Source organism: Anguilla rostrata, chromosome 14 (assembly GCF_018555375.3).
Source record: "Anguilla rostrata isolate EN2019 chromosome 14, ASM1855537v3, whole genome shotgun sequence".
In the NCBI taxonomy this organism is placed as follows: domain Eukaryota; kingdom Metazoa; phylum Chordata; class Actinopteri; order Anguilliformes; family Anguillidae; genus Anguilla; species Anguilla rostrata.
In genome coordinates, this window is record NC_057946.1 from 20,451,016 (window position 1) to 20,469,992 (window position 18,977).

At 38.6% G+C, this 18,977-nt stretch overlaps 2 protein-coding genes across 2 annotated transcripts in view; one reads left to right on the forward strand and one right to left on the reverse strand.

The window, feature by feature from the left end:
- Positions 1 to 10,262, reverse strand: part of LOC135239901 (probable E3 ubiquitin-protein ligase HERC1) — a 64,762-nt gene extending 54,500 nt beyond the window's left edge. Inside the window, exon 1 of the mRNA XM_064308904.1 lies at positions 9,941 to 10,262. The gene's annotated coding sequence lies outside the window, so the exon portion shown is untranslated. The remainder of the gene's footprint in view (positions 1 to 9,940) is intronic.
- A 3,371-nt stretch (positions 10,263 to 13,633) lies between these two features.
- esm1 (endothelial cell-specific molecule 1) lies at positions 13,634 to 16,834 on the forward strand. The gene is made up of 3 exons (XM_064309107.1): positions 13,634 to 14,177; positions 15,442 to 15,600; positions 15,889 to 16,834. The coding sequence occupies exons 1-3, from the start codon at positions 13,871 to 13,873 to the stop codon at positions 15,975 to 15,977; spliced, it is 555 nt and encodes a 184-aa protein (XP_064165177.1). The 5' UTR covers positions 13,634 to 13,870; the 3' UTR covers positions 15,978 to 16,834.
- Positions 16,835 to 18,977: the final 2,143 nt, after the last annotated feature.

The following is an 18,977-nucleotide window of genomic DNA, read 5'->3' on the forward strand; positions in this document are numbered from 1 at the left end:
ACTGAGTGTGCCAAGGGCTCTCCTGGACACAACATGTTTCCACTAAAACCCAGCTGAAGACCGACGCAATGTTGAGTTCAGAGATTAAAGGCTCTGTTTACCCCAGCACAAGAGCACACGGGACAGTACAGAGGATCTTCCATGCTGGATTTGTCTGGGTTTGTCCTGAAAGGGGTGGTCAGTGCTCCCTATCATTGGGCCAGGTAACATGTTGGATAGAGTAGGACATGACCTGCTTTGCCATTTTGACGCAGAAACTAATTTTGGGTTTTATATATGGCTGTGAAGGGGAGAATCTCCAAATGTTTTGCAAGCTATGCTCATTAGAGCAGGGCAATAAGGCCGAAATATCACATTTTTCGTATTATTGACAGTATGGCAATATTTTATTTTCCAGTACAAATTACATGAGAAGTAGCCTAAACCACACACCATCGTGTGAATTCAAACCGGTGTACATAAAAAATAAGGTATACTGCCCAGCAGCCCTGCCCAGGTCATTTAAATCATACCTGTCACCAAACTGTGCTTTTGAAGAAAGAAAGGCTCACAGCTCAACAGTTTGTGCCTGATTTGACAAAAATGACATTTCTGTACAGTACTGTTGTGAAATTGACTCAAAATGATAGAACACGTTTCCTAATAAGGATTAAAACATTATAACGCTGACATCATTGTTTAATTAGCACAATGAGACTTTATCTGCCTTTGCGTTCTCCCGGCACGTAGCTTCACAGCTCTGACACCAGCAAGCCCAGCGACCCTGTGTGTGATAGCCCCGCCCACAGAGCCCATGAGTGGGTGGGGCTCTCTCTCTCTCTCTCTCTCTGTCTCTATCTCTGCCTCTCCCACTCTCTTTATCTCTCTCCCTCTCTCTGTCTCTCTCTGATTTTGATTATCAGAGGGCTGCATTGTGTGCCAAATAACACTCTGTAGTTTTAATCATTTGTTTTCCCTTTGTTCCGCTCTGGCGCACGCCAAAGATTTCTCTGTTCAGGGAAAACCCTGACTGTGCAGCTGAAGCGCTTCAGACGTGGAAGGGCACCATATGGGCAATGCAGATGGAGGCTTTTCTCTGTGGATCTTTCAGAGCCACAATGTCCCCTCGCCCGACTCCACGCTGGACGCGACTCCACACAAAGTGAGGCATGACAGAGTGTGTCACCGCTCCTTACGGGAAACAGGGCTACTGTGACGGACAGGCCTCTGCACCTGTCAGGAACCAGTAACAACACCTCAGAGAGAAGCCGCACTGCTCACCTCCATCCATCACCGTTTACGATCACCGATAGCCAGCAACAGTCTGGCAATCACCAAACATGAGCAACAGTGTCCTATAGAAAAGTGTACCGCACAGTTACTTCATTTCCTTTCATCTGAAATTGGTTTTGTTTGTTTGAGTCATCAGGAATATAAAATACTAAGGAATAGAGCTGTATACATCTACAGTTAATAATGTGCACACGTTTTCGTAAAATTTGGCTAAATTTTCATCAACAGGAGAGACTATAGTAGGCTAATGCTAATAAAAGAAAATCTTGTCACATAAACAAGTAGCCTACATTGTGATAAATTGCTGCCAATCAAAAAAATAGACACGTATTTTCACAAAATTTTAAACTGCCTTGTCCATGTCCAACACATCTGATCCATATGAAATATGTTTGACGCGGTAGGGAGGATTCTCCTGTAAGTAATAATGCACTGCAGCATCTGGATAAACAGGAATAAGAGCCACACGGGTGGCAGGGTAGTGACAGACAGATTACATGGCTTCATTATAACAGGAGCACTGAGCAGGGACCATTCATTTCCCCAAGCAGCGCACAGCTCTTCCCACAGGAGGACAAATGAGGTCATTGAGTCCAGCATTGTGACACGATAAGCAGCAGAATTAACTCTAATCTTGCACAGCACGCCTCAAAGTGGGTAAAACTCTCAAGCATGTAGGCCTATTTCATATTCACTAGCACTGAGTTTAGAGTCAGTGTGGCTCAGTCATTTAGATGTTGCCTTTTTTTTGTGTGGGGGGGCAGTGTTTGGCACTGGAGATATTTAAAATGACTTCAAAGTTATGCTCCCTGTCCCCAAGTAATAACAAGACAACAAAACAAATCACAAAGCTTACTATATGGTATTTCTGCAAATGCTGGATTATTTTATTTCCAGGTAAGAGCATATTAGAGATACAATGTAAAATGTTTGCTGCCTATATGCCTGGTATACACTTTGGTAAGCACTTGAGACGAAATCAAATTTTCTACTACAGTACAGCACTGCTGGTTTGCACTACAGTTCACAATCTCACCAAAATATTACGCATGATAGGCTGGTTGATCAGGTTCAAAACCCCCTCTAGGCCAGAGTCTCGGGCAGAATACGAAATGACATGACAATATTCCCAACATGCAATGTGGCACTAAACCTAACCTACAACTATTAAGTCCATATAAGTTAATAGCTTATAAAAATTCCTTCAGGTTATACATCCTAAAAGGTATCCTCGCTCGTGTAACTGATAAGGAGGGACGCTCGCCCGTTGTCTAATGCACTCGTGAAAATAAAGTGTTTATGTTGCGGAGCTCTGCTGGGCCTGGCTGGAGCACGCTGCGCTGGCTCTGGCGGTGATAGTAGCGTAACCCGATCCTGGGGCGGCAGAGGACCCTCCGTTTCATTTATAAATAAATCCTGCGATACCGTCGCGTCCGCGGCGCTCAGCTGTTCGCACGATCACATGCCTGACGCCGCACGCGCTCCCTTAACCCCCTCCTCCCCACGGCCGCTCTGCGCCGCTCCTCGCTACCGCCCCCTATCACGCCGTCCAGAAGCCAAGAGAGACGAGATTCAGAACCATCACGCTCTTAGCCACAACCACTGAGGGAAGCAACACTTACGGTTACGATGACCGAAAAGGCTTGTTTTTCATAGTTGTAGTCACCCATTTTAAAGACCATAGTTGCGATAAGTAGGCCTATGTCTTTGCGTGGTCTTTTTAAATATACTGAAACATTGATTTATGACAGTGTCATATTGGTCCATGATTAAATACTTTAAGAGGAGTCCTTTTACATGTAAACACAAACCATGCTCCACATTAAGATTACGTAACATTTCAGACTGTGGGTCTTGCTGGCCCGGCTCTCTTTTACTGAGCAGGCGCTGATGCTAACGTAATGGGAGGCAGGCCCGTGCTAATCAAAGCCGTTAACAATGTGGCCCAGGGCAGGACACATTCATTCAGGACCGCCCTGAAGAATCTGCTCCACCTCAGTTTGACCCAAACTACAGAAATTCATGCGTCATGAGCCATAATCATTTTCAGTCATTTTCTCACAGTGACTAACAGAAACTCTGTATGCAATCAGGAAATGAGCAGAAAGCTACCAGTACTAACAGATGTGACTTTATAATGCTCCCTTTATAACTAATCCCAAGGTTTAGCTAAGGTTCAACTGCTCCCCAAATCATTACATCATATGTAGGGGAATTTGTAAATACCTTGAAAAGCCAGATTAAAAACAGTCAATTACAAATGCTCAGATTTTGAGAAAAGCATACATTGCTACACCAAGTATGCCTTTTAATGTGGAATACTACCAAGCAATTAGCTCATGTTATTTTCATTCATATCTCTTAAAGGTGTAGTATGCACATTTGTAGGTAAAATTTTCTTCACAACCCAACAGATATCAAAATTAAAAGTTCTCAGAAAAAAATCCAGTCTCTCCAACTGCCCCAGGCCCTGAAATCAGCCAATCCAAATTTTACCACGCCAGAATCTTATCAACCAATCAGGACAGCTCTCTACCCTGCCTGCCCGTCAGTCAAACCTGCTGCTCGTTCACAGCATTGCCAGAGCAGACACGGTGGGAGGGGCTACACAGTTACTGCAGATAGCTAAAGCTAAAGCTAGACCTTGAAACGACCTGAAACTCTGGTGCTAGCTTGTCATCTTACATTTAATCATCTTACATTTTAAACAATATTTTACACTGAATTTGACATGAAGACATACAGATCACGAAAGCCAAGACATTTTTCAGTAAAATCAGATGAAACCCATTAGCTTGTAGTCCCAAAAGCAGCAGAGGTGATTGTGTGACTGCTGACAATAAGCTGCCTAGCTTCCAAACAATGTGAAACTCCAGTGCTGTCATCTCACGTTTAAAAGTAAAGATATTGTTCTGCTAAAATAAGACGAAAACTTTAAAACATTTTTGACAAACCTCAATTTATATTAAATTGGCCACAGATTTCCGACTGATTATGATAGCTAGACAGGGTGATATAACAGGTAGAGCACGTGCACGTGTTTGGAGGGAGGGGCTTTTGGGGGAAAGCTGAGGGAACCGGGTGGGAAGGGGTGAAATGTTTCTTTTTTTTCTTCTAAATCTAGCTCTCTCTTGCTCGTTTCTCCAAATGTATATACTGCACCTTTAATACAAATTAAATTTATGCAACATGCATCAAATGTCAATGTAGTGCATATTAGGTATTACAAAATCACTGTAATGCAAGTGTTGGGCTCAGCTGTACCATAAACTTTGTAAGTAAGTAGATGCAATTTCTTAATTGCAGAAAGGATTAGATGGCAAACCTTAAAATGTAGTTAGCCAGGCCTACAGTATAGCAATTACCTAGGACCTAAACTAGCCATATAGCATTAGCTTGGCTTGCATTCACTTAGCCATTCTGTCTTATTATTAAAATAAACACACACACATACAGACACATCCTCTCTCTGTCTCATTATGTCAGCATCGCACTGTATCCTGCACTTTGTCCTCCAAGAGCAAGAGGAAACGCTAGTTCACCATGACTCACGGAATAGAGACCTGCTTTCAGATGCAGTAATATCAGCAGAGTTCTTGATCTGTAATTCATGTGCACATACACGTATACACACAGACACACATGGACGCACACACAAATGTAGTCAATAAATTCCTGTAGTGCACAGATCAAAAATAACAAAAAAAATCCATAACAATAGATACTAACCAAAATATATTTTTTAAATTCTGTACATAAGCTTGTTACAATAAACAATTTTTCATGAATATATGTCCATTCCAAACGCACCATCAAATGTTCATGATAGAAAATGCACTGAGAAGTAGGCTACTGAATGTGGAGTCACCAGGAAAAAAAAAGTGAATAAGCTGCAATGACTGATGGTGACACACAGTAGCTACCAAAAAATTGTCACGAAAAAATCACTTAATTCAGAAGGAAATTCTTGGTTATAATAGGTAATAATAATCATCATCACCGTGGCAGAATGAGAAGGAGTGCTGATTCACACGTGCACATGAAGACTGACGCGTGTTAGTGATGGTAAACTGTGGTGTGATGAGCAGCGGTGGCTGACATCATGTGCCTCTGGGGAGAACACCTGCTTATCAGTGCCCTGCCCAATCGATAGCCGAGATCACACGGACGGGGAATGATGAATACGGCTTCTGCACTCAGCCCCACGCGTGTGCCTGCGAAGGCACTCCAATTACAGCCATTGTTTGGCTATTATTACAGGCACCTGAATAATTATACGATATCAGAGTAAATATGATGGGTTCATCAGTACAAAATAAAATGGTGCTGTTACAGGTAACTGTGGAGAACACTTGCGGTGAAACATAAACGCAGATACCACATCAAAATGGAACTGAAAATCAAGACAAATTGTGATCTGATTAAAAAATAAGTTCTTCCACTTCTATACAACGTTTATATTATAGCAATGTATTCATTCCATGTGGCTGATGTTTGTTCTAGTTATAAATTAAACTACCAGTTTACAGAATATGGTATGCCTGTTAGCATTTCAAATAATTATTATTGGACAGTTATTTTTCTTTGCCTGTTCATGGTCCCTCACAGCTCATGAAAACTAGCACTGCAAAGGAATCGGCACATTTTCAATTCTGTTTGATACCCACTATCTGCTTGTAAGAAGACTTCAATAGTAGCCTAACTGTTCTTGCTCATAATCACCAGAAACACAAGCTACACAATGTAAGGTGTTAAACCAAGGTACAATTACAGCATCCTGGCATGCACACAAATGAAAATAGTAATAAGCTTGAGCACACATTATGCCTACAATTTACAGAGTCAGAGCAAGTGTGCAATCTCAGCTAATTAAGCTATTCCTATAAGCTATAATGAATCATTCAACACATTACACAAAACTTACACGTTACAAAAGCTCCAGATTATGGGGCATCACAACAAAAGCCTGTGATGAAGACAAGAAAGAGAAGAACCTGAAACATAACTGATATTATAATTTTTCATAATATAGTTGTATATATAACATATATAATTGATACTATTAAAAATGACTTGATTGCATGTCATTTTATTTGCATGAACATAGCAGAATTTCCCTTCAGTTACTTATACTTTTTAAGCAATGAAGACAAACTGAGAAATGAATCGAGAGGCTGATCATGACAACAAGAGAACTAAGTAACAACAAGAAAACTGAAATCAGTGGAATTTAGCTTCAGTACAGCATTATACACATTCATCCAGCTCTGCGCACATCTGGGGACCCCGGTGTGCCTAACTGAGATAAGACTGCACACCTGCAGGATTAAGCACTGCTTGTCACCTACTTTTACATGTATATCATAAGCTTCAACCACATGCTGATTGAACGGAAGAAGCATCCATTACTGAACAATCAGGCGATTCATTATAAACAAACTTCTTTCAGAAACACTGAATCCATTCTGAATCCACCGCTGGGATCAATGTACGATGGTTCCATAGAGAGCCGGGTGAAGTGAACAGTACTTCAACCAAAAGACCTGAACACTCTGGATCAAATGTGAGGCGACGCCACTCACCGTCCTTCTAAAGGACAACTCTGCTATGCGGAACCATGACCCAGCAGAAGAGTGGACTCCGCCTGGCCTATGGGGAAACGCTGTCTAAAAGCGCTTCAGCAACTGACGGCCCAGCACGCACCGAAGGAATTTATTACACCAACTATACGGTTTCCTCAGTATAAAAATAACGAGAAGCTTCTTAGTGTCGCAGCAAAGGGCTAGGACATCTAGTGAGTATGCCCTCAAACTGAACAACCAGACACGTTGCTTGTGACAGATGGTGTCACAGTTAAAAGGCAGTACATTAATACGCATTAATATAAGAACAAGTTTTCAGGCCAAAATGTCAATGTTACAGTCAGTGTCAGCATTACAGTGTGTGTCACTAGACCATGAACTAGACCTGTCATGCTGCTGTGATTATTTATAATATGCAAGAATAAATATAAGTGCAGCTTAGGTTACATGTTTCTAATAATAATTTCAAATACTAAGAAGAGTAAATTATCGTTTTAGCCCACATTACTATAAGAAACTGAGGAAATCCATACTCTTTAAAGGGAATACGGCACTTTATAACCTTATCTCATCATTTAATTCAACATCACAACTACATTTACATATACAGGTGTCTTGGCAGCCAATGTTATGGGACGGATCTCTTAGTTGTCTATTAATTCTGTACATTAAAATTAAAGTGGAAAAATAAAATCATATAAATCATATTATAAATCATAATGATTATGCTAAAAACAAAACAGCAGATGTGTCTTCTTCAAGACAAAAAACCCAGCAAAACTGTAATGCTGAAAAAGGTTGAAGCAAAAAAACCAGGCTTACAAGCTTTTAAAAGGAATGTTGATGACAGATGCTCTGTCACAAATGTGATCTTTGCAATAGTGATGTTTTCAAAACAACTGCTTATGGAAATGTCTACAACACCACACTGTTTGAGCCAAAATGGCTCTGCACTACAACCATTCCTCTGCATCTTTCTTCAACTTTAAGCTGAACAACCAATAGCCCTAGCATTAAGAAGCGGTGGGATAAGCAAAAAAAGATCAAAGGAAAAAATAATTTTATATGACTGAAATGTCTTTATTCCAGATTAAAAATTGGGGGTTTTTTGTCTTGAAAAAATCTGTAATATTTCCTTCTCAAGATCCAAGGAGGACTGTGTGTAAATTCCAAAAATCAACAATAATGCAAGAATTCACTTCAGGACACCGAAAGGGTGGAAAATTACCAGTACACCAGCATGAAAATTGATCAATTAGATTCACTGACGAACAGGCCAAAATTCAGACAGTTCATATAGGCTATAAATGGGGTTCTTACAGTAAATCATTTACCATAGATGTTAAAGTGTTGACTTAATCTGGCACTGAAACAATTAACCATTCAAAACTCTTGAAAAACATTTTTTGACACTGGAACATATTAGGTAAGTACATTAGCTATATTGTCAGAAACAAATCTTACTTATATAAACAGATTTTCAAATGAAATTATCTTGGTTCCAAATAAACAACTTACAGTACCACACAACTGAATTAGCATATTTCAATGGCTTCAATTTCAGGGTGTGTTTTGCTTTGTTTCTGAAAATTTCTGTGATAGTCTTATTTTTGATTATAACTGAAAGAACAAAGTACATTAGTCAAAAAACATCATTACTGCGTATACCACTGATCATAAGGGCTGAGGCAGTAAGGAAAGGCATCAGTCCAGATGCTCACAAAAGTGAAATTATTACAAAACAGGAAAGCTAATGGGAAATATACCATAATCTGAAATACACAAGCAGAAAATGAATTGTGATGGAATTGAGATGTAGGCCTGTTCACAATAACATAAATTATACAGATTATTGTATTCTGGTCAGAGTTGCATATTTTTTTAAATAATGACACACTGGCTTTAAGTGAAATTCACCTGTTTCCACTCAACTTGCACCTTTCCCCAAAAATAGCTCAGCATGGGTGGCGGCACAGTACAGCACTGTCCAATCCCAGACTGAGATGTGCTAACCCTGAAGGGACCCAACCTTGGCTGATCATCAGACAGGACCCCGCAACAGCTCAACCGACAGTCTAAATGACAAATGTCTTATCGTTTACATTCCGGCATTTAGCATACGCCCATATCCTGAGCAATATACATACCTTTACATAAAATCCATTTATACAGCTGGATATTTACATACTCTATACAGTGGGATCTTATTAATTCTGCGTAGAGTACAATACCCATTATATATATATATATATATATATATATATATATATATATATATATATAATACTAATACAACAATGAGTCTTAATAGTTATTATTATTACCTTCATTTCTAAAAAATAAAAAATATAAATATATTTTAAAATCTCCCTTCGTTGTATCAACTGGCTACATATGCAGGTTGATACATGACTTTAAGACTAGCAGAAATCAGTACAAATCCAGCCATTCAGGAAAGCAGACGCAGAAAATACCAATCAATCGTCAGTAATATTTTAAGACTATAGGAGTAGCTGTGTGTGTAACTAGCTTCACCTTGCAAAATATCTTCAGAAACATGCATAAAAGTAAATGCAATGAAGCGAAATTGGCTACCTGCTACACATAACATGCTGCACTGGCTACCGACTAGATGTGGATGTTTGCTTTAACATAGCTTGAAAACAATCATATTTTGACAGGTTTAGTGAGATTTTGTACAACTAAATTAGCTACCATCGCTCTAAAGCTAGCTGTTGTTAGCTCATTGTCCGCCTGCGAGGAGAAATATCGACTGGTTGCAGATTATTCTGATTACGTTATTCACAAATATTTTGAAATTAAATAGCTAGGTTGGCTAGGTAGCGCTCTTTGAATTGCTCAGCCGGCGCCAGTGTGATAGTTAGCTAAGCTAGCTAATGTGTGGAATAAATAAATTGTTAGCTAACTGGCTAGCCGATTACCTTTCTGGGAAAGGTGTCAGTATCTGTACGTCAGTGTAAAATAACGGAGCACACCAATAATAACCATACATGCTGACAACACTACGGGTCATTACATTAACCGCGGTGCAGCCAATATTACTAGCGCGCAAGAGAACTCCTTACCTCTCTTTTCTGCTTCATTCACACCCAGCCTCAATAGTGCTAGCTGGTTAGCTAGTTAGCTAACACTGCTAGTCACTGCCCCTGCCAAACTGTACTTCAGGTAGCTAGCAAGCTACCTAGTTGCTAATAGTTCCCAAATGGCACTGTGGGAAATATTATTTTAAGTAAACACGACGCTTTGCCATTTAATGCTATTACGGTTAAAAGGAGGATTTATGTACGGTAGTTATAACAAGTCGGTAAACTGCAGTTGTATTCAGTAGCGGTATTCAACTCTACAGTTGTTGCTATGAAAAACAGCACAGCCCATCACGCATTGTGCGTACGAACGCTTGTAGAAACGTCACGGCGTTGAGGCCGACAAAGGATAGCGCACAGCGAACTTTATGCCCTCATGAGCTGATTCAGAATCAGCTTTCCCACCTCTAATCCATATCCTCAACCACTGTATGTTAGTATCAAATTCTGATTCAGAGTCAGCTTTTGGTAGTACCCTAGGCTGTCTTTATTAAGCACCGCACCGAGCTGAAAATGTAGAGCATTGCACGTATCTTTGAAGGACAGACGTTTAAAAATAGTCCCGGACAGTTAAATAACCCAAGACGTGCGCTTGCAAGTCCAAAAAAGTCGTTAAATTTGGCGTGTTGCGGTGTCGTTATTTGTCTGATTACCAATGATAATTTGGTCATGATAAATTGCTAACTTGCTTGTAACCTGAGGCTAAATTATTTCAAGCAATTATTTTATTCATTCATGAAATTGTGATTAATAACGAAAGGAGAGTTTGGAAAGTACAATTAACTTCAAGATGAACTTGAAAATCTGGATGGTACATACAACCTAAAATCAGGGAGATAGTGTGGTGTATTCTGTCATAAATATTTTTCCTCACTAGGTAAATAATCATCTCTATAAACTATCATTACTGTGTGTCAATTGTTTGAAGTGGGTTAAAATAATTAAATTGAATTATGAATAATAAAATAAATAATGCATCCGGGTGATATCAGAAGATTATATTGTCAAATGTATTTAAAACGTGAATTGCTTATTCTTAACATTTTATTTGCATAGATATTTGCGGTGCGTCTTATACTCTTATACAAAAGGAGAAAAAAAGGGGAAAGTGAGTCTGGGGAGTGCTCCTTCAGAAAATTAAAAAATGTGATATGGATGGATAGCATGAGCTGTCACAGTGACGGATGGACTCCGTCCGACGGGCCCTTCACTTGACAATGCCTTTCTTAGTGCAGAATGTTAAGTGTCTCCTTCCTCAGCAAAGCAGGGCCAACAATCCTTTGTTGGCAGCAGATTTTCAGGAATTTACAGTCAAATTTTCTCTCAGGTCAGAAATGGTCAAGCTCCACAGGTATTATTTTTTGGCTGTTTATTTGTTTGATTTAGATGTTGGGCAATATTATATCACAGTACATTTCCTCTTCATTCATCTACTGCAATGTAACCTCTGAATGAATGAAGATACACATCTACTTCCATATCTTCATTCAGAGGCTTTTTCTTTGGTGGTAGAATGGAAATGGGGTTAAAGGCTACTGGTATAAGATAGTGATCCCTAGGCCGATTACAAAGGAGATGCAAAGAACAGTGTATTTGAGAAAACAATGTGTTAGCTTCTTAGTAGAATATATGGGACAGTCGGTAAGTGAAAATGTATTTTAAAAGCTTGCATGAATGCTCACTAAGTGTGTCCTGTCCTTCACATACAGCTATCTACAGACACTCAGATTTAAACTTTAAAGCGGGTGTCTATTGCATCAAAATATAAAAAGGAATTCTGCAACATACTGCAGAGTAACTGTAAAATTTCAATAATAATAATTTTAGAAAATACTTCCTAGGTACTACCACTTGGTACTACTTCATTTATTTGTTTGTTTGCTGTCCTAATCTTCACATATCCTTGAGCACATTAGAGAGAGGACAACATTTCACTTCCCCTTGTGATCACTAGAGGTCATTCTTTAGCTGTTTTATAGTGCCCTTTGGCTAAATGACCCATGATTCATAAGTTGAAGTGTGTATGGTAGGCGTGATTATGTCTGTGTTTCAGGTCATGCAGGGCATCTCCAGGTTGCCGATTCTTACAAGAGGAATACCACAGAAAACCACAGTGTCTAAATACTGAGTCTGGGGCACACAAGAAGCCAGAGATGTACACTGTTTTTCTGGGGTCTTGTGGAGGCCATGCTGCTGTCACATACAGTAAAATAGAGTTAACATTATCAACATTATCAATACAATGTTATTGTATTGTTTGGCCGGTGGCATTAACCATATCCTATCCAGTGGTACATACCTAACCGGTGGTGGCACCAATGGCTTCACAGCAATTACATATGGTAAACACACCTACTCTTGATTCAAACCAAAATGCACACTTTTAAGTGAATTTAGAACATGCCAAAACAGTAATAACGATGTTCTAAACCCTCCATCTGCTGCTGTACTGCTGATATTGCAGCAGAATTAAAATTTTGATTCTCAGCCTGCTCCATGTGGTTCGACTTTCCTCTGGTCCTTCAACCAAACAAAAACTCTGCTGTGTTTCTTCCAGTGAAAATAAATTGGTAAACTTCTGCCAGTTTGCTGTTTACGCATGGCATTTGATGAGTCCTTGGCATGAATTTGGAGAGGACAGCCACAGATAGAATGGCATTAGAAATCACTTGAGACGTGTACAGATTCTGGCACAGCTCCCTGCTATAACATAACAGCATCAGTGCAGGCTTGCCAGTGACGTTCCAGACACTCAGAGTATCAGATGCTGCACTGCTGCTTGGCCTGTAGGCATGGCTCATGAACTTGTCTGTCATAAGAGTGTTTGTTCCTCAGCTGCTGTGCTCCTTGCATGGGTGCAGCTGGCATCTCTGTTCCGTTAGTGGGATAACCTACAAGAGCAACTTGGGAGAAAAAATCATTCTTAATTATAAAATCATAATGGTACTTATAATGCTCATTCATTTGAATGATATTAGCATTTACTTCATTTTAAGACAGGAAGTGAGCAATATAAAATACAACTCTAATGTTTTTGTAATACTGTTTATGTATGGCACCTGTCATTTTAGGTCTATGCCATATAGAGATGGATTTTAAAACCTATTATCTATACTCTGCAGCTCTAGCAGGTCTTGTGAAGCAGTACTCTGGTACATTGCTAACATTCAAAAAAAACATTTCAGGCACAACACCTCTGTGAGTTAACTTATTTCACAATAATTGTATTAAAATATAGTGCACATTACATGTTGATTGCTCATATTTTCACTGACCTTGACATTTTTTTGTACCATAAATTAATTTCAGGGAAAATATCTGCTAATTGACAGCTGTGCTAATTTTCATCAGATGTTATGGGTAATCAGAATCAGCAAAGTGATATAACTATAATAATACTTACCAGGTTTCATTGTGCTCAGCAATAATCAAATGTATCAATTAATATCCCGGGAGACTCTCAAAGCAAACTTTTACATTACAAATTTTTCAAAAACCCTAATTAATTTCCACATTAGTGTATTGTGGAATTTGATCTCCACACAAAGGTCAAGTGAGGAACCAGGAACTAAGGGTCAAGAGGGCAATCTTGCAGCAACCACACAAACAACCTATACATAACCGATGACATCAGGTTTTACGAATTTCAATTCCTGGATGACAGTTCAACGCTAATCCCACTTCCATGCCGGATTTCTAAAACAAGGCGGACAGGCTGGCAACTGGACATCAACACCGGATTGAGGAAATTGACGAGGGCAAACCATGTGCACAACAAACTTGTTTAAAACTGAAAACCATGTAACCTGATGTACTAATTCAGACCATCCAAGTTGACGTCGTCTGCTCCTCCGTGTAACAGCTTCTAGACGAACAATTAAACTGTACCTGAGATTAAACATTCACTTTATCATGCATATTTTCCTTTTCACCGTATTTTTTGTGTTGGTGCTGCGAGAGGTAGAAGGCTGGGGGACGAGTGCCAAGTATGCGGTGAATTGCCCGGAGCGCTGTAATGTGGATTTGTGCGGCGGAACTCAAAGGTGCACACGGACGGTTCTGGATGACTGCGGTTGCTGTCAGGTCTGTGCTGCGGGCAGAGGAGAGCATTGTTACCGTACTGTCTCAGGAATGCACGGCGTGAAGTGTGGACCAGGACTGTTCTGCGAGTTCTACAAAGATGAGGACGACTACGGGGACGAGTACGGCATTTGCAAAGGTGGGTACTGCTACACTTCACCGCGACTCACCTGCAGTGCGCAAATAGATGCATGATTTGGCAATGATTTTTCGTGTGCCTGAAAATACGAACAATACGAAAAATATAAAATATAAGCCGTGCGTCAATATTAACTACATATATAAATTACACATAATTATTTTATTTTATGCTACTGTGCAGTATTCAGTATGAGCTGCTATCCCGAAAGTATGCGTTTGTCACCTACACATTTGCACTCTTACATCCTCTTACGATTTTATTAACCCTAGATATGTGTGTATCAGCAAAGGAGCTAGGCTACAGGCACGATAAGTTACATTAATTGCTAAAATAACCTTAATAATGTAAATCTGCAGAACACAATTTTACTTATTCATTTTTCTTGATTAAACTGGCAGATAAGTTGATATAGCTCCAGGGGATTTATTTATTTATTTATTTATTTATTTATTTATTTATTTATTTATTTATTTACACGCACGTAAACGTTCCATGTTTGCGCACTTAATTTTGAACAAGGGGTAGTTTAATGTTGACACGGCTTGACGCCTTTACAAATGTAATAACGTAATTCGTTTTGTATCTTATTGTCATTTAAATAAATATATAATGAATGCTCGTAAATTCTCTATATTCCCTAAAAATCTGAAATAAAGTGCCATCAAGGTAACATTTCTCCAAGTGTGCGAACACTTAAAATTTGTCATTTAAAAAATTGACCAAAATAGGAGGAAAATGTTACAATATTTCTGTTTGATATGAACAGTGCTATGTAGAAAATTCACCAGTTTCAAAATGACTAAGATAAGAAACTTACATCCTGCAAGTTTATATAACTGTTGACACACGCTGACATCCACTTTTGGACTGATAAGCCCCCTGACTTAATGTTAACTTCATTAGGATTTTCTAAATATTAAAATAAGAAATAATGTCTGAATGTACTGACAGCTCCATGCTTACTGCAGATTAGCTATAACAGCAAAACACAGTTTTGCCATCTACTCACCATCTGTTCATTTTGTATGATTTTGCAATTACACCAGTTCCTTCATGCAAATGGCCATACATGCATTTTTCTAAAGGAATCTTGAGACCAGCTGTCTTTCTGGATGCATCTCAAAATGCAACTGCTTCAGGATGACTATCCGAGGAAATAAACAATCAAGCATTTTGGAAATGGGTCATGATTATGCTTCCCTGTAGTTTCCTACTTGGAGTAATTCTGTAAACTTGTTTCCCTGCCTCTTCAAACTAACAGATTGCCTGTTCGGAACCTATGGGGTTGAATGCCGCAAAACCTGCAACTGCAAGGCCGGTGGCATCTGTGACAGGATAACTGGGGCCTGTCTCTCCTTCAAATTCCTTGCAAAGATGGCATCCATGCAGGCCAGCAATCGAAAGACTCAGCCGCTTGCAGGTAAGCGAAGTGACGCTTGCTTAAAATGGCCATTGTGATGCTAAGTTGTATTTAAAATTCTGATTGGTTAAATCTTCCTTTGTCAAAGCCTCCTAAGACCCAGAAATGCATTGTTGTCCACTGTAGGGGACATGAGTCTCTGGTTTCAATCTCAAGAACCATATATTTAACTATGCTGAGACATACTCTGCAGAGATTTTCAATATATGATATTTTGAAGGTATCTGCTTGGTGTAAAAAAAAAAAAAAGATGAAATTCATTGACCCAGTGTATCTTTTTGATTTCAGGGAATGAGGGATCCGGGGACAGCAGCAGTGTGAATGGAGATTTGATCCAGGAAAGATCCTCCACTCCAAAGTGGCTTAACCCACGCTGACATGCATTGCATAGATTTAGGTTATTCAGTGTAAATGTAGCAAAGAAGTAAATTAAATGACTTAAAAGATATATTTTATTATGTTAAAACAATGCAAATAATTATATTGAGAGTTTTATACAGTATTATAGAATGTTGATTTCTGTTGTATTTGTGTTTTACGCCAAAGTGAATTGCTCCCCTGCTATTTTAAGCATTGTGTATACTAGCATAATTTTAATCTATTTACTGAATAATGAATCTTTGATTCGGTGGTCTGATTTTGGTTTCAGTAATGTTTCAAAACCTTTACAATTCTGTGTAAAATTGTGCACAACCTGGAACTATACTTTAACCTAATATTAATGTGGGTTGTTCTTGTCTCTGAATAACAACATAAAGAAAATGCTTTATTCCTTACTTACACGGTAGGTAGTCTTTTTTACTAATTATTGCAGCTATACTGCACATAATATTGTGAAATTAACAAAATTAAGTCCATTAACCATAGGACTGAAATTTGCCTTGACTTTGTCTAATTCAGAGATTGTGTCTCTTAGACATTGCACTACACTGTTTCACAGTTACATTGTGTGTCATAGGGTGACAGAGCTGTTAACCAGGAATGGATTTCTCGTGGTCTGTTCTAATGCATTGTTTCTCCATTGGATACGAAGAGAATCAGACCAACTTGAAATTTCTGGGCCGTTACAGTGTGATCAAAAGCATTGGACTGATTTTAGCATTGCAGCAGTGCAGATGGTCTCACCTACCCTTACCAAAATTATTATGGACTCCAACAGAACAACATATTAGACTGCAAGTTCTCTACTCACAAATGTAAATGGTCTTGGAATAAAAGAGAAATCTTCTCAGAACTGGAGTGGCTGTTCAGTTGCTTTTTGCCATTTTGTTGCAGTGAAATGCCAAGTTTTTTTAAACAAAACTGTATTACCATTCCATTGTGGGGTTTTTGTATTCGATCTTTGTTTCAACAAAAATCACAGTATTTTAACTTAAATTGCAACGTATTCTATAACTAAGGAAGAGACCAGACTGCCCATACCCCCCTCCCCCGCCCCCCCATAACCCCCACTGTTTTCCAATCTATCAGCAAGTAGAATGATGATAACAAATGGCAACGTTTTTGTCATTTATTTCTTACATTAAAATAGCACATTGTTATCAGTGTGGTAGCACAATAGTGGCCGTTGAAAGCTAAGGCCAAAACCGAACGACTTGTAATAAACTAGCACTGCCATTTCACACTTTTAAATATGCACAGCATCCCATATAAATATAGCTTAATAGAGTCCATCCCGTAAATAACATTGTGGGGGTTAAAAATAGTTTGTTATCACCTTCACCTCGGAGCCTTCTCCATGCACGCCTGTTTTTCAGCATCCAGCTTGTTTATTTCCTGTGCTTCCTGACACCTGTGAAAATGTTCACACTTCCTGTTGTTGTTGTGTCTGCACAGGACCGGATTTTTAAAAGCTGGAATTTGTCAAGAGACACACGTCATCATAGCACTGTCGCGGTAGCTAGAGCCTGCACATTTCCGCTTTACTTTATCACAATTCTTTCCTGATGCACAGTTAAATAACCTAGACACAAACAAGCTGTGTGGGGAGGCTTCTGCCGATATTATAGAATGTTAGTTGGAGAATGTAATCATAGGCTTACACTTCAAAGAGTTGCATGATGAACTTTTAAATCCATAATGAAAATTACATGATTTTTCTATTGCAAAACATTGCATGCTTGTAATTAGCGCCACAATAATTATGAAAGGGTAAAAAAAAAAAACAGATTGTGGACTGTTCACATTGAGCTGAGCTTTGTGTTGAATACTGCAGGAGTTCACATTCCTAACAAGAGATAAACTGAATGACATCTTTCAGATTGAGATTTTTTTGGCCTTCCATTACTAAACTTACTAAACTAAAAGGCAGTGAAAGAAAAGGTCTGAGTCTTACCTTCCTGTTAAGGGACTGGTACTTATTTTTAGCAAACTATTCTTGTTTTTTTTATTTTTTTTTTTATTTTGGACTTTCCTCTGCTTCCTCTGTGTCTTCCTTTTCAGCCTATTTACTGCTACCATGTTTAATCTCTACCAGCCCAAAAGTTCACTTCAGCTGAAACTGAGAGGGCGAATGAGCTAGACCAGACCCCTTTCACATATCACATCTGCATGCAATGGTCACACAGATCATTTGAATCATTTTTTTAAATCAAAATTGGATGTTTACAGTGCAACTAAAATGATTAAGTGAAGATAATTTGCATTAGATATGCAATAATAATAAAAAAAGAAAATTGCAAACAATTTTCAGTGCAAATGATAGAAAGGTTTTGGAGAAATCACAGCAATAAATTAAATCAAAATAAAATTTGAGTACCCTTCAAAATCATTCACATCCCTTCTGTAAATAATTTTGGAAGGCATAATAAAATAAAGCCAGGCTATATCCAAAACGATTGCACACAAGAACAATGCATATTACAATACATAAAATCAATAAAGGGTGTTCTATCGGTCAGGACACATTCAGAATATATTGTTCTTTGCAGGTAGAAGAAAAACAGGGGCTATTATGACAGAGATTTACATTACACAGGAAAGGTACACAATTTGTCTGGCTGTTAAATTCCTTGTTACATACTATACCATTGAAAAAACATCTCTAGGGCCTATGCACAAAGAGTACCTGAGACTTTAGTATGTGCATTTTAGTTTAGGGTGTTCTATCAACATTTGTGGATAACAAGATGAAGAATTTTCATTTAAATGTTTGTTTTAATTCTAATGTATTTTGTATATGTAATAGCCATAAGACATACCCCAATAAAATCTTCTGTTTGATTAAGATAGAACATATATCCCATTTTAACCAGTTTGGGCATCAAATAAAATGTATCTAAAAATGTTTTTTGTTCAATCCAGGTTGGTAACAAACCACTCTGAAATTCTCGATCCATTTCTTGTAATTGCACTTGTATCGTTATCTTGATGTTGTA

Bases quoted from the DNA above. Each gene is read 5' to 3' on its own strand.
- esm1 (XM_064309107.1), top strand. From the start codon at position 13,871: ATGCATATTTTCCTTTTCACCGTATTTTTTGTGTTGGTGCTGCGAGAG. The intron at 14,178-15,441 runs GTGGGTACTGCT...TCAAACTAACAG, and splicing joins CGAGTACGGCATTTGCAAAG to ATTGCCTGTTCGGAACCTAT. The intron at 15,601-15,888 runs GTAAGCGAAGTG...TTTTGATTTCAG, and splicing joins AAAGACTCAGCCGCTTGCAG to GGAATGAGGGATCCGGGGAC.